The following is a 15,753-nucleotide window of genomic DNA, read 5'->3' as shown; positions in this document are numbered from 1 at the left end:
AAGATGCTGATTTTAGTAAACACAAAAGGTATATGAGCTCTATGAGCCCACTGAGCTCATAGAGCTCATAGAGCTTTCAGAGCAATGACAATGGCCATTTTACACACACAATATATCCATATTATCTTTGCACTACTGGTGCCAAAATAACTAAGCAGATAGAGCTTTTCAAGTAATGATGCTGGCCATTTAACATGCATTTCCAAAGCTTCCTACCAAGTTTGCTGATGTTGAGACCATGGAAGAACTCCAAGTGGCTGGGGAGATGTATTGAGTGGATCAAGACATTTTGTTTGTGGATAAAATTTGAGTGCAAGGCAAGATTTTGGAGGTACACATTATCCCAGAGACTTCACACTACAATCCCAAACAACTACAAACCCTTATTTCCATATAGGGAAATCCCATAAAGGGAAATTTCCTTTTATAGAAACCTAGTAGGGCTACTAGGATGGAAGAAAACATATTGGATTATCAACACTACCAAGTATCAGAAGGCAAAGTCAGCTGCAGCTTGGGAGTCATCAAAGAACTCTATTGACGAGATGACCATTGACTACATCACAAACCAAGAGCAGAGCTTGCCAGATTTGGATTCATTTTATACCATCCAATTCTGGAATGCTGTCCAGGAGGCAGAGCTCAAATCTGGTCTTGCCACACTTCCTGGTGGAAAAAACAAAATTGGTCTTTGTGTTTATCCAGATGACATTTTTCAAGTATCAATGCCAAAGCAATGTCAGCGGTATGACATTTACATTGCAGAAGTCCGAAAGGCAGTTGAGGAGATTATTCAACACACTGGTACCAGGTTGAGCCCCCATGTTGCTTCGGCTGTACTCAACCACTTCAATGTCCTGTTCTCCAGACATATCTACAACATTCCCATGGTGCTGATGACCACTGGGCTCATCGCAAAATTTGAAGATTTGACTGCAAAGTATGAGATGTGTTTCCAAGAGGTATGTGAACTCCTGCCATATTAGACCATGGTCATACTTTTGTTTGTGAACCCTAGTATGATCTGACCCCCATATTCATACCCAATATTTCTCCTGCCTTTGTCAACCGTGGTCATAATTATGTTCATGAACACTAGTATGATCTTGCCCTCACCCATGGTCATAATAACATTGATCATCTGAGGTCATACTCATGTTCATGAGCACTAGTACGATCTAAATCACCCTACCTATCAATAGTAGTGTTTGTGAACACTTGTACAATCTTTCCCTCACCCATATGGTCATAATTAACATTGATCATCTGAGGTTGTACTCATGTTCACGAGCACTACTATGATCTAAATCATCACTATACCTATCACTCCACCCAGGTTGTAGTAGTGTTTTCAAATGCTTGTACAACCCTCAACACCCAACACTGTGATCTAATCATCATTATCAACAGATTCATGCATGGCTAGATCCCATGTCCATCTACCTCATGGACTGGCCAAAAGAAGATCCCTCCAACCATTCATATGTTCTTTTCAACTCCTTTCACCACAGTTCCCTTACTTGTGCATGGAATGTTGAGCTTGTGGTGAGTATGGCAAAGTTGTCATTAATCATCAATCGCATCTCATGATGGCTCGTTGTCATATTTTCTCCATTCATTCATATTTCTTTTATTGTTTCTTTGTTCCCAATTGGGCATTCCTTATTCACAGTTGTCTAACAGCCCGTTTACATTCCCCATTCCATTCATTTCATTTCCAATCCATATAAAATAGAAAATAGCTTGTACATAACAAGTTAGTACTGAATAGACCCATGAAGGAGTAAGAAGAAGTTACATCCAAGTGGCAAAGACACCATCCATGACCCTAGTGTCCTCCCTGAGCTTGTTGCTAACGTCTAAGACCCTTCCACTCATAACTCTCAGCCTTCATGTCCAAGAGAGATGTAGGTGAGTACATCGCTCAACATGAGCGCAACCCTTCATACCTGTTCGTGTACAGCGATGGCTCGCAACTTTGGGACAATGGGGTCAGGAAGACAGGGTATGGCGTGGTTGGCTATTCCAACCGCGCGGTGGTATTTCAGCAGAAAGGGGCGATGGGAGTGGGCGTTGAGTGTTTTGAGGGGGAAATGATGGGGCTACAGGTGGCCTTGGAGGAGATGCAATGTGTCTTCGAGGATCCCAAAGCGACCCAGCTACCAGCCCACGTCATCTTCTTCGCAGATGATGTAGGTTCCATCGAACGCATGATGCAGCCGAATCCGCGCCTGGGCTGAGATTACGTTGAAGAGTTCCAGGACAACATAAAAGCGGTACTGCAGGATAACCAAGGTCTTGACGTGGTAGTGTGCTGGTCTCCAGCTCACTGTGGTATCCAGGGGAATGATTGAGCAGACCAGCTGGTGAAGGCAGGTGCACTGGGACGTTGGGTTATAGGGTGATTTTTTGGACTTGGGTGCTCGATTCCATTTTTTGGGTGCTTGACCTTTGGGATGTTGGGAGTTGGAGTGGGGACTGGATGCTGGACTCTGGAGGCTGGCGTGCTGGGATGCTGGGATGCTGGGAGGCTGGAGGCTGGATGGATGCTGGGTCTGACTGCCACCTACTATGGAGGCTCTCAAGGAGAAGTGCTGACACTGTCAGCACTTTGGATGCTGGCTCTGGCTGCACTGCTGCTGCACTGCCACTCACTATGCAGCCTCCCATGCAGAAGTGCTGACACTGTCAGCACTTTGGATGCTGGCTCTAGCTGTACTGCCACTGCACTGCCACCTACTATAGAGGCTCTCATGGAGAAGTGCTGACACTGTCGGCACTTTGGATGCTGGCTCTAGCTGTACTGCCACTGCACTGCCACTTACTATGCAGCCTCTCATGGAGAAGTGCTGACACTGTCAGCACTCTGGATGCTGGCTCTGACTGTACTGCCACTGCACTGCCACTTACTATGCAGCCTCTCATGGAGAAGTGCCAACACTGTTGGCACTTTGGATGCTGGCTCTGGCTGTACTGCCACTGCACTGCCACTCACTATGTAGCCTCTCAAGCAGAAGTGCTGATAGTGTCAGCACTCTGAACACTAGGACTGCTGGGGTTGGGTAGGGTTGCACTGCCACCTACTATGAAGAACTTCATGCAGAAGTGCTGACACTGTCGGCACTCTGGATGCTGGCTCTAGCTGTACTGCCACTGCACTGCCACTTACTATGCAGCCTCTCATGGAGAAGTGCTGACACTGTCGGCACTCTGGATGCTAGGTCTGACCTCACTGCCACTGCACTGCCACTCAATATGCAGCCTCTCAAGCAGAAGTGCCGACACTGTTGGCACCTGGACACTAGGATTGCTAGGGTTGGGTAGGGTTGCACTGCCACCTACTATGAAGATCTCAAGCAAAAGTGCTGACACTGTTGGCACTTTGGATGCTGGCTCTGACTCCACTGCCACTGCACTGCCACTCAATATGCACCCTCTCATGCAGAAGTGCTGACACTGTCGGCACTTTGATGCTGGCTCTGGCTGTACTACCACTGCACTCCCACTCACTACAAGCAAAGGTGCTGACACTGTTGCTACTCTGTACACTAAGTCTGACCTCACTGCCACTGCACTGCCAAATCTTCGCTCTCTCCTCAGTACAAAATTACTCTCAGGGCATGCAAATGGCTCAATAGGCAGCCCCAAATAACAAGTGTCCAATTAGGCACAGAGAGGTAAATATAAATGAATGGGGGAAATTATCATAGTGGATCAAAAATTTAGCACGTAACTAGAATCGCTGCTGTGCCCCCTTGTGATGGGAATTTTTGTATCCAACTAAATCAAATAATGGAAATATTGAGTAGCGTTGTAGGAGAAATAACATATGAAGCTATATTATCAACTGGGGAGTAATAAAGGCTAAAGAGCCAGTCTACCCTCCATGCTACTTTATATACATATGTACAAGTGTATGCCGGAGTGTCAGGAACATGTCGGACGCGTATCCGGATGATCTGCAAAGCATGCAAAGTTGTCCAGGCTCGTAAGGTTGGAGGGGCAGGACTTCAGCTTCAGTGACTCAGGTGGAGTGCGCTGCACTTCGTTCTTACGTTGTTGTCCCAATTTCAGACAGAAGCCTTACGATGTAGAGAAGAGACTAGGGGGGGAAATCCAAGTCAATATACGAACTGAGGTACATCTGGTGTAACCTACACAGGTTATATGCACAAGTAACTAAATGGGCTGGCCTGGAAGGAGTGGCGGATCAAGCGCAATATTAATGAATGAAGAAAGAGACAAATAGTTAATATCCGCAAACTTGGTCAACAAAAGGCAAGCAAGAACAACGAGTGGCAAAGGAGGAACAATAGTCTGCAAGCGAACAAAAGAGAAAAGGCCATCCAGCCGTCTAGCAAGCTGTCCGGTTGGTGGGCGGACAACAAAGAACCACTCGAGCAGGCAACCTTGGTTGGGAGGTATGCACACAGGGGAGGAAGTGTGGATGATGGTGACAGGTGGACGGATGGACAGATGGACGGATGATGATGTTAGCGGGCAGGACGGGCCAAGTGGCACTAGGGCGTGTTGATGGATGTGATGGATGTGTTGGGTCATGACATGGAGTCGGCAAATGCATGCAGCTTGGTAAATAGTAAACAAGCATGCTTTTGCGTGCGATCTCAGCAAGATATAAATGGAATAAAATGGGAAAGCATGTGCAGCCTTCTCAGGCCTTACAGGGATCGACTAAAGTCAACTTAAATAAAAGAATTATTTCTCAGAAAGCCTGAGTGACAGATCCAACAAAGGAATCACAGTAAATTCACAGAAAAGTTCCAGCAAGAGAAAAGCTCTGCAGGGGTTCTGTTTCCTAGTAATTCTTGTTGGAAATCATTGTGGTTAACGACGATCTATTTACCTTATTAGTTTGTCTGACACGGTGTTGATGGGATCACTGCTGATACCCTTTTCCGCCTACTCTTTCTGTTCTATGCATTAACCCTTGCCGACGACCATGTGTCGCGATTGCAAGCGATATTAGTACTCGTTGTATAAATGGCGCGGGGCGCTAGGTTTTTTCCCTTTCCCTCAGTTCTCAAGTTAGAGACTGAGGTGATATCCCTTTTGTTGTTTTTAACTTTCGTATAACTGACTGTACTCTCCGTGTTATAGTCCGTGCATACAGGTAAAGAGTTACAATGTTATTAGTTCTCAAGTTAGAGACTGAGTCCGTGCGTACAGCTCTATTAATCATTTCAATTCTAACATCCTGAGTTTCAAAGACTAATGTACAACAAGGAGAATTAGCCAAAACACTCAGGCAGGCACAAAGATCTCAAGTGCACATCCCCAAATGAACAATGATCCCAGAGTTCATCACTGTTACGGGAATGGGTTCCGGGGAACCCAACCTGAGCCGTTCGACTCACTGATGGAGGTGGCTGCGTAGCCATCGGAGGGAGAGCGGAATAGGAAGAGTGTACGGAAGTACAACCTGTGGGTCGGCCAACGGTAACTTGGCGCTCCTGGGAGCGTACCGGTAGCGAGTATGATGAGGGCTCCTTGAGGGAGCCACCTGGCTGTCTGCTAATGGGGACTTGGCGCTCCTGGGAGCGTGCCGGTAGCGGGTGTGCTGGGAGTGTTTGGCTAACGGTGACTTGGCGCTCAATGGAGCATGCCGGTAGTGAGGGATACTGGGACTCCCAAAGGGAGTCACCCAGATGGTGGCTATCGGTGACTTGGCGCTCATGGGAGCGTACCGGTAGCAGGAGTTGTTGGGGAAAGCGGGTTGGTGGACCAGTGCACGGTAGTGGGTGACCGTGGGAAGTGGGACCCGCGGGTGTGTGGCCAGGCATCCTGGAGCTGCCTGGACCATATCCCTCTCCTAAGGAGGTGGGATAGGCTACAGTTCCTGATAGGGAACTTCTGGTTGGATGGGAGTGATTGCTCAACCACCCGGTGGACTGGTGGGAGCGGGTAGCAGGAGGTTGGGCGTGGGAATGCCCTCCTCGTTGCGGTTTTGTCATGGAGAGGATGAATAGGGAGGTGGACATGGTTCCAAGGTTACAGGTTGAGTTTACAGTGGTGGCACAATGGTGAGGATGTTACAATTGCGGTACAAGGTTTTTGGGTTATGTATTCGATAATGAGAAAGCATTTTTCGGCATCTGCCTTACACATCATATGACTTCTAACTATCTAATATAAAAGTCACAATGGTCAAGGGAAGTCCCTTGAAACTCAACAAATTCCCCAGCCAGCACCAAAACCCAGTGGGAAAGCTTGGCATGGGGTTTGACAGCGAAATAAAGGTGCAGGGACCAAGGGTTTGATTGTTCATAGTCACGGACCATAAGATTCTAGGTCCATTCCTATAACAGCCAGGACCTTCAAGAATTACAACTGCCATCTAGCAGCTTGGGGATTAGTTTTTGCAGCATTCCTGAACATGATTATAGTACACTGCCTGGGTTTGGCGCATTCTAACGTGGATCCACTGTCAGGACTGTCCTGGATGCCCAAGGCATTCAGCCCTGAAGTGGAAGGGTTGCCCAGCCTAGAGACGAGTCTAGCACAAGGGGACATAACTCAGCCCTGGGTGGACTATTTATGTAAGGATTAAGCAAAAAGGACCCTCGTGGTCACCCAATCAAGGTCAATGCTCTTAAATTTTAATTTTGATATCAGGTAAATTAAACACTCAGGGAGCTCATATAGATAATAGTCCCCTGTGTGCAAATATAGCTCTATGAGCTCTCAGAGCTTTGACTACTTTTCAGAGCTCTCAGAGAATGGGACCTGCAATTTCAAAGGACTGAAGCTCTCAGACCTCTGCATTCAGGTTTGCTGATGCACCCAATGTGTAGAGGGTGCACAGCAAAAAGACTCAATTTACTCACAGAGCTCTCAGAGCTCCCTACCAAGTTTGCTGATGAAGGGCATTATTTACAAAGCCAATATCTTCATGATTTCATCTGCTCACTCAGGACCAACCACACCAGAATGAGCAGGGAACCATTTGATGATGACAACAATACCAATCCTGTTGTACAACAATTGCCCTACATGTATCCAACTCCTGCAAACATTGGGCCTGTGTCAGGGGACAACCCCCAGGCCCCCATGACCCCTCTCTATGGCCCACAGCCCCATCTCAGGGCACAGTACTACTGTGGGTAAGAAAGTGAGAAGAAGGTAAGCTTCTCACTTTCCCACAGGACCATGAAAACTTCCAGAGATATCCAGAAGTCACATGAGGGGTGGGGTGCTCATGTGGGAAGCACAGTGGGCAGATGCAGGTCTGGATCTGGGTCTAGGTCTGGGCTAGTCAGGGTGTGTGCCCTGACAGCCTGCCTGTCATATCCATCTATGGCCATCATCCTCCACTACCTCTGATCCTTCCGGACTACCTCCGCTCCTTCATCACTAACCTCAGAGCCCCATATTCCACAATCACCTCCAACTCCCTCAATGGTCACCACCCCCTCAATTCAATATATTACCTAAGCCTCCCTAAGTATGGAACCCCAAAGGCCTTTGGACAGCTCCGACATCCACTAGCACACTCCCGCCCCCACTGGGCAATTCACTTGCTTGCCCTGCAAGTCTACCTTTGGGCCTATCCCTCCTTTCCGTTTCTGGGTTATAGCCTGCCATTCCACTAACCCTGTAACCCGACTCATCAGTAATATTCAGTTGGCTAATGTTTAACTCTGTTAGCTCCACTCTGCTCAGTCCCACCATTCATGGGCCCACCCTTGCTGTAACTATATATACTTAACTTGTAGATAGGTTACACCCTAGTGATAAAATCGACTAGAGTTAATCCCCCTTTAATTCTCACTGCCAGTAAGTAAATTAGGGCATGGACGTGTAACTAGGCACAGCACTCCTGGTCTGAGTCACTGAGGCCGAAGCCCTCCACCATGGAGACATCTCCTTTGTCTCACATCCAGTCTCTAACACTGCCCAACCTGACCCACAACAGTCTTGATAGACCTAACACAATCAGAGAAGATATAGATGTGTTGGAGGCCTTGTGTCAACATCCTGTCCTTGCACAAATACCTCATCTCCCTTGCTGCAGCACAAAGTGCCCTCATCTCAGCATTGCTTGATCCCAGTGGCCCATCCATTGAACCACCCATCGCAACAATTTCATAGCCATCATGATGCTGTAGCCTGTCCTGATTACCCCATTTCAAACAGAATGAGAACCATCACAGTAAACAAAAAGATATGACAGGCCAGATTTGTTTCATGCAATGAATTTGCTGTGTTGGGTAACCCACACTTGTCAGTGTGATGCTCAATGAGCAGGGGAGGGGATGATGACCTCCAGATAATCCATTGGATGCAGAAGTGTAGTCTGCATGGGAAGTTGCAAAACTGGGGGGATGCTGGCAATGAAAATGAAAAGGAAATACAGGATATGTGGGTAGAAGACTTGGGGAAGAGCCTGGGGTGTATGGTGTGTGTTTTATATGTTGAAATATGTAGAAACCATGTTTTTGTGGTGCACAGGTTTATCCTGGTAACAGCATTCAACAACTTCACAACAACAAACTCCTTTGACATAAACAACAGTGATGCAAGGAGGGGAGTCACTGACAACAATGACAAGTGGCTGAACACAACTGTTGCAATGCAATGCAGGATGGTGCCAACCCCATCTTCAGAGGTGCAGAGCTGTAAACAACCCTGTTACAGCCAGCATGGGTGTCCTCCAAGAGTTGTAATCAGCTGGAAGATCAACTCCATGATCATTGAGGAGACTATAAAGGGATCATTTATCATGAACAGAGATGGTAGAATGTGCATGTTGCTTTTCCAGAGGAAGATGGACAACCCCCTTGAGGTGGTGCACAACCAATGGCTGTGAAGTCTGCCAATCAGAGAGTTCATGAATGACTTGGCCCAGTGGCTCCCATGTCTGTTAATTGTCTTCTCCTGGCCTAGAGCCATCAGAATCTAGAGAGCATGAGCTTGATAGCATATTCCAAGGCTAGCTAACTTACTGAAAGATTTGACCTCACCTGTCTTGCTCTTCAGGGAGAGGAGACAGGAAGGGTCCAGCACAGCATTGCTGAGAGGAGCAACCACAGAGGGAGACCCTCTGTCAGAGACTGGGTGTGGGATGAAGGAGACATCCCCATGGTGGAGGGCTTTGGCCTCAGCGACTTAGACCAGGAGTGCTGTGCCTAGTTACATGTCTGTCAGAGACCAGGTTGAGATGAAGGAATGTCTCCTTGGTGGAGGGCTTCAGCCTCAGCGACTTATGCCAGGAGCGATGTGCCAAGTAACACGTCCGTGCCCTAACTTACTAACTGGCAACCAGAACTGAAAGGGGGTAAACTCTAGTCGATTTTATTACTGAGGTGTAACCTATGTACAAGTTGAGTATATATAGTTACAACGAGGGCGGGCCTGCAAATGGCGGAGCGGAGCTAATGGGGTTAGACATTAGCCGATTGAATATTACCGACAAGTCGGGTTACAGGGTTAATGGAATGGTAGGCAATAACCCAGAAACAGAAAGGAGGGATAGGCCTGAAGGTGGGCTTGCAGGGCAAGCGAGTGTATTGCCCAGCAGAGGTGGGAGTGCGCTAGCAGACATCGGAGCTGTCCAGAAGCCTTCAGGGCTCCGTACTTAGGGAGGCATAGGTAATAACTTGAAAGGAGGGGGTGGTGACCATCGAGGGGTACCAAGGAGATTGCGGAATATGGGAGCTCCGAGGTTAGTGAAGAAGGAGCAGAGGTAGACCGGAGGGATCGGAGGGAGTGGAAGTCGATGGCCGGGGATGGATATGACAGGTTGTAACTTACCTCAGTCTCAAGCTATATGCATGAGAACTGAGGGAAAAGAAACCAATTCAAAAGAATGTGTCATCTTTGCAGATAAGTCTGAAATGACCAAAATAAGAAGAAAGTGTAACTTGTGGGAACAAGTCACATGGTGTAACCAAGTAAACTTGGTCAGCCCAGCAATGTCTGTCTGGAAGAGGTTGCACACTAGTGCCTTTCAGCATCTGTCATGTGAGTTTTCCCACAGGTTTGCATGTGGGCTTGTAGCTGTGTGTACACATAGAAAAATATATAAAAATACAGGTGGCATGTGGGAAGATGAGGAAAATAGGAGGAGGCCAGGGAAGGGGGTTCCAGGGCTATATGGTCAGGTGTGGTGCCCTGACACTATGGTACAGTGGACCACATCAACAATGATCTCCATCATGTTTGGGGTCAACTACCCAACTCCTACAACTGTCATATCCATACAATCCCAACCTCTGCTCCGGGCTCCCGGAACTCCGAACTCCGACTTCCGGAGCCCTACTTCCCTTCCGTCACCTTCTCCTTGCCGACTCCCAAGAGGTTATCCCACCTCCGGCTTGGACACCACCTTTGGTCCAACTCCGGAACATTCCGGGTCCGACCTCAACCTCGACACCATCCAGACGAGTATGCAAAACCTATGCTCCCGACTCCGGACCTCTGCTCCAGAATCCCGTTCGCGTCTCCGTCTCTGGAACCTCCGGTCTTAGCTCCGACCTCGGACTTTGACCCCACCTCCGCTTATACCCATTGTATTGGTTAGCTCATTCCATTTAATTATGTTTGCCAATATTCCGGAGTTTAACCTCCGAGTTCGGACTTTCCAGACTTACTCCGGACCTTGCAACTATTGCATTGTCCATTTCAATTCCGCTATTCTCCCTCATTCCTATTTGGGCTGCTGCTTCCTTCTATTCAGTCAGCTAGCCATTCCCGACTCCCATCCTCCTTCCTTCCTCCTTGGGCCTTGGCCCTTCATTCCTCTTTTGGGAAACACCATTGAGTCAAACACTTGACCCTCGGTGTTGTTCCTCTTTCCATCTCCCTTTGTCTCCTTTTGTCCTACCCTTGTTCCTTTTGATTCCGGACCCCTCCTTATATACAATGTACCTAGTAACTTGTAACCTCAGTCCGAAATCGACTGGAATTCCCCCCCAAGAGACTTTCCCTCTGCTAGATCCGAAATTAGGGACCCCTAGGACAACCAGCAATGGCACAGTGCTCCGCCTGAGTCGCTGAGGCCGAGGTCCTTCCATGCTAAGTCTCCAATTCCATTCCGGAGTCGTCCGAATCTGCACATTCTAACAACAACTATCCCCCAAGTATCTAACCATTCCATGTTAAGGAATGCCCCCTTGAGTTCTACCACATCTTTCAAAGCTTTGTCTATGAGTGCAAATTCAATCCTGAGACCATGGAAGAACTCCAAGTGGCTATGGAGATGTATTGAGTGGATCAAGATGTTTTGTTTGTGGATAAAACTTGGCCAGTTGAGTGAAAGGCAAGGTTTTGGAGGTAGTGACACATTACCCCAGAGACTTCACACTACAATCCCAAACAACTACAAACTCTTATTTCCATATAGGGAAATTCAATAAAGGGAAATTTCCTTTTATAGAAACTTAGTAGGGCTACTAGGATGGAGAAAACATATTATTTTGGTTCTATCCCATTTGCTATTGGTTATCTAGTTTGTAGCCTGACCCCATTTGATACACTGATATTTTTTAGTTCCTTGCAGTTGACTTGTACCCTACCACCACACCATACCCTAGATCCTAAATGGAACAGCTCCAGAGACCTAACAGCTCTTTACCAAGACGCTGAGAAGCTAATCCATGCTGAGCATCCTCTATATGGCCTCTACAACAAGGTGATGGAGCTGGCCCTATACTACATCTTCCCCTCTCAGGGCTCCTTTGGATTGTATCCACAATGACCATTGGACCCCCAAGAGACCAGCAACATGGCTATCAACAGAAGCACCAAGAAGGAGAAAATAACTATTCCAGACTTTATTCTGTTCTGGATCGAAGGAGTTCATCCACAACAGTGCTGAATGCTGATTGAGATTAAGAGACACCCAACATGTTGGTTTTCCCCTCCAGACATATTTGAAAATTTTGATGATAGGTTCATAGCCACTGTGCTGTCTGAAGGGCTGGAAGAACACATGAGGGATGATTTTTTGGCAGCGGTACCAGTTCACCTTCGCCAAATCATCATTCAAGTATTTGTGGCATTTCATACCTATCCTCAACAAGAAATAATCCATCACACCCTGATCATTGGGGCATTCTGTGTGAGGAGCTTTGAAATTTAGATGTCTCAGCAATAATGCTGTGTCTCAATTGATCCCCTGTGACCACATCAGACCACTGATCTTCTCCCAACCCACCCTTGTTCATAAGCATCACAAGGATATCACCAGCCTTCCTCAAATGCATCCTGACATGTCTTCCATCAGACATAAACATCTGGAGCAACAACAATGGTCCAGCTCAACTAGGCAGTGAGGCTGTCACTTCATTCACTTCAGAACCTGAAGTAAGTGTCATCACATCCATCAGTGTAGCATCAAACTAAATGCAGGTCAGGCCATAGTGAAGGGGGAAGATTTACTTGACCAGTTTTACCCTTATGATGATTCTAGTGATGAGATGGTAGTATCAGAGGACTCCAAGGACTCCAAGGCTGCAGACCCATCGTATGTACCTGGGGAGGGTGTTCCATTTGATGCTGTTATGAATCTAGCAGGGCAGGATTGAATTAGTTTTTGTCCCTGTGCCACAAAAAATGAAGTGAGTGTACTGATCATGACAGATTTCCCTGTCCCTCCCTTGCCTAATAGCAGCATTAACAGCTGTTCTCCACTCCCACCATTCATGGTGTTCAACACATGTGTTGAGATCATCTTGAATGCATGCTTTTGGTCTGTTCAAAGTCCACTGAAGTACATAGTTCATGGAATGGCTCCAGATTGTTTAGTGGAGTGATTCCACCATGCATCTTGATGCCATGCCAAACATGCAACTTTTTCTGCCCAAATTGGGGAAATTGTGGTCCTGAAATCATTGAAAGTGGGCATGGAGAGAATGGATCTCCATTGAAACCTGCATACTCAGGACCATCTTTCTCTGCAACAGCAAAGTGACAATGGCACGAATAGAGAACTATTTTGGACTAGACACTTACAGGCTGATGAAGCACATACTTAAATTGTCAAGGTATCGTCTATTCAGTTCATTCCTCACATGTGGCCCTCTGGGGAATACACCTTATTATTGGCTGAGCTTGCAAAGCATCTGTTTCTCTGGCTCTCTGCTGACCTGTAGAGATGAACATCATCATCACAGAAGACCTTCTCCCTGAATGGTGGTACATGGAATCCTTTCATGCTCTGACTGCAGCATACAAAGACTGCAAGCGGTCAAGAAGTTTCAAGTATCCATTTTACACTGTTTACAAGAAAATATTGAGCATGTGTATAACTCACATCAGTCCACCCTTTGGAGGCACCATCATATTGAGTCCACAATGACGTTTGGACAGCCCAACAACAGTGTTCAGCATCCATCCAAATGGAAATGTCACAAAGTACCTGATGGCTACTCCAGATTCTGTTCTGATACACTATCCAGGTCCCATTGGATGGAATGACTCACAGAGGTGCCAGCTGCTGATTGTGATTAAGAGGCAGCCAGTCATAAGTCAGCATTCCTTGAGAGAACCTCCAGCTAGACCATATAGCTGGATCACAGACCACAATACTATGGACTTTGCCCTCCCCCTGAGAGATGACTTTGAAGGTCATCTTGGCCAGGTCATACTTCAAGCCTTTGTGGTGTTCCATTTGTTCCCTGATCAGGATATTATATATCATGCACTGATTGTTGGGGTGCAATTTTGTCTGTTCCAATTTACACGTCCCCAAAATCTGGTAGCACTTCCTCAAAAATTTGTGGGGGAAGGTATGGGCTGGCATTGGTTTTACTGCCAGAAGGCTAATTTTATGTACCAGGGAAGGAGCCAGGAGCCCCATGGAACAAAGTCATAGTGTCAGGGTTGATCCCCCTTGACCACATCAAGGTCGTGATGTTCAATGAACTGACATTGGCTTATGATGGGGACATGACCATATCACTAGGGTTCATGAGATGTTCCCTAACAGTGATGCCACCAAATGTTTGGGTCTGCAACCATCCTTGCCTTCCCCTAGGGAGTGAAGCTGTGACTGGATTCACTCCGAAAGCTGGAGTAAGTGAAATGTTTATCAGTGTTAGTTAGCATTGCTCAATCCAAGTCAGAACATAAGTGTGGGCAAAAATCTGCTTAGGGCCTTCTACAAAGAGGAGAGCGATGAAGTGCTCACCGTTGTATTCAAGGATAGGGACTCTGAGGCTGGAGACCCATCATATGTACCTGGACAGGGGTCATAAGGAGCGAAAGCTAACCATGACAATGCACAGGTATGTAGCCAATCTATAGAAGAACCCGGCAAAAGGCATTTGCCACTGCACCCTCGGGACATTCCGGGCTTGAAAAAAAAAGAGAAAAATCACACCTTTCTAATGGTACCAATACTGAAATTTGGTTCAGCGGTTGAAAAGTTATAAGCATCGACATTTCTGCACCCTGCACCCTCGACATGAAGCCTCGATGTTTTCTCGGTCAGTTTTGAGAAATAGCTGCTCTGGGTAAGGAGATATGGGACAAATAAAATTTTGAGGAAAAAAATAATTGATAAATTGATAAGTAGATGAAGAAAATAGGGAAAAATGCGGGGTGTTTTGGAGTGGAATATGGTGAGGAGATAGAATGGGGAGATATTTTATTTGGACTTTTTTGGGGAAGTTTTTTTTTGAAGGTGCACTTGGGTGCAGTGTCATGACCCGGCAATTCCCACGGTCAGGTGACCACTCCCTGCACCTTCTCCCTCCTCTGCTTCGACCCCATCAACTCCGCTGCCCGCCCAACACCACCTGAGCAAGCCCATCATCCCTCCTGCCACTGCTACCTGTTCCATGGCCCGTCATGGGCCTATGAGTCATTCCTTATTATGCTTGTTTTCTTGATGGCCATGCATGGCCATCCTTCTCCCACACTCTTTGTTTGTTTTTGTTCCTTCTTAAGTCCACCCACAATCTCCATGAGATCTGGTGACTTATTCCTATTCATTCCGTTACACTTAAATACCAGTTGTACACTACCTCGTACTTTAGTTCGAAAATCAACTAGGGTTACCCCCTGCACTCCCTGTCTGACCCAGTCGCACCCTCTGCCCTCTGAAATATCGGGGCTGCATCAAGTATGAGGCACAATGCTCATGAACAAGTCATTGAAGCCAAAACCCCGCTTTGCTGCGATTGTCATCCCTGCCCTTAATGGGCTGTTATGCCATAGTAGTGGACCTTAATGGTTGCCGACGGCGAGTCATGGTAACATTTTCCCACACCCTGCAGAGGGTGCAAGTGAGGGTGCAAGTGAAATAAAAAGTGAAATATCTAGGTGAAAAAAATAGATATAAATATGGGGTGTTTTTCAGTGTGATATAATTAGGAGAGAGAGTGGAATAATATTTTTTGAGGGTGCACTCAGGTGCAGTGAGGGTGCAAGTTCAATTAAAAGTGGAATAAGTTTTGACTGGATGGACGAAAATTGGAATGGTTGATAGGGTCAGGAAGGAGTGATTTTTGTGAAAATTATAAAAGCAAAAAATGAGAAGTGGCTGTGCAGTTTTTGCACAGCCACAAGAGAAATTTTTTGATAGGAAGAAAGTGGGAGAAGCGAGCGAGGAAGGTTAGAACTGAAATTGAGAAAAGGACTTGAGAAGTCAACAAGGTAAGAATGCGACAATGGGACAACTAGACAAGGGAAGAAGCAAAAATGAAAAACTAAGGAACTAAAAAAAAAGGTGAGAACTGAAGTTTGAAGTTGAAGTTGAGAATCTAAGAAGGTCAACTAGACAACTAGACA

At 46.6% G+C, this 15,753-nt stretch overlaps 3 protein-coding genes across 3 annotated transcripts; all 3 read left to right on the top strand.

Moving 5' to 3' along the window:
- Positions 1-545: 545 nt before the first annotated feature.
- EI90DRAFT_3130599 (uncharacterized protein) lies at positions 546-1,182 on the top strand (the record flags this gene model as incomplete). Its single annotated transcript, XM_039064319.1, has 3 exons — positions 546-962; positions 1,019-1,098; positions 1,173-1,182. 3 exons carry the CDS (start codon positions 546-548, stop codon positions 1,180-1,182), a joined length of 507 nt encoding a protein of 168 aa, XP_038911087.1.
- A 10,561-nt stretch (positions 1,183-11,743) lies between these two features.
- On the top strand, positions 11,744-12,545 carry EI90DRAFT_3019944 (uncharacterized protein; the record flags this gene model as incomplete). The annotated part of the gene is made up of 4 exons (XM_039057430.1): positions 11,744-11,829; positions 11,911-12,077; positions 12,245-12,324; positions 12,348-12,545. The coding sequence occupies 4 exons, from the start codon at positions 11,744-11,746 to the stop codon at positions 12,543-12,545; spliced, it is 531 nt and encodes a 176-aa protein (XP_038911086.1).
- Positions 12,546-13,549: 1,004 nt separating this feature from the next.
- EI90DRAFT_3019943 (uncharacterized protein) lies at positions 13,550-14,216 on the top strand (the record flags this gene model as incomplete). Its single annotated transcript, XM_039057429.1, has 3 exons — positions 13,550-13,748; positions 13,799-14,034; positions 14,085-14,216. 3 exons carry the CDS (start codon positions 13,550-13,552, stop codon positions 14,214-14,216), a joined length of 567 nt encoding a protein of 188 aa, XP_038911085.1.
- Between the last annotated feature and the right edge of the window lie 1,537 nt (positions 14,217-15,753).

Source organism: Cantharellus anzutake (assembly GCF_015039405.1).
Source record: "Cantharellus anzutake strain C23 chromosome Unknown EI90scaffold_67, whole genome shotgun sequence".
NCBI lineage: Eukaryota > Fungi > Basidiomycota > Agaricomycetes > Cantharellales > Hydnaceae > Cantharellus > Cantharellus anzutake.
This window is presented reverse-complemented; position numbering and strand designations above follow the sequence as displayed.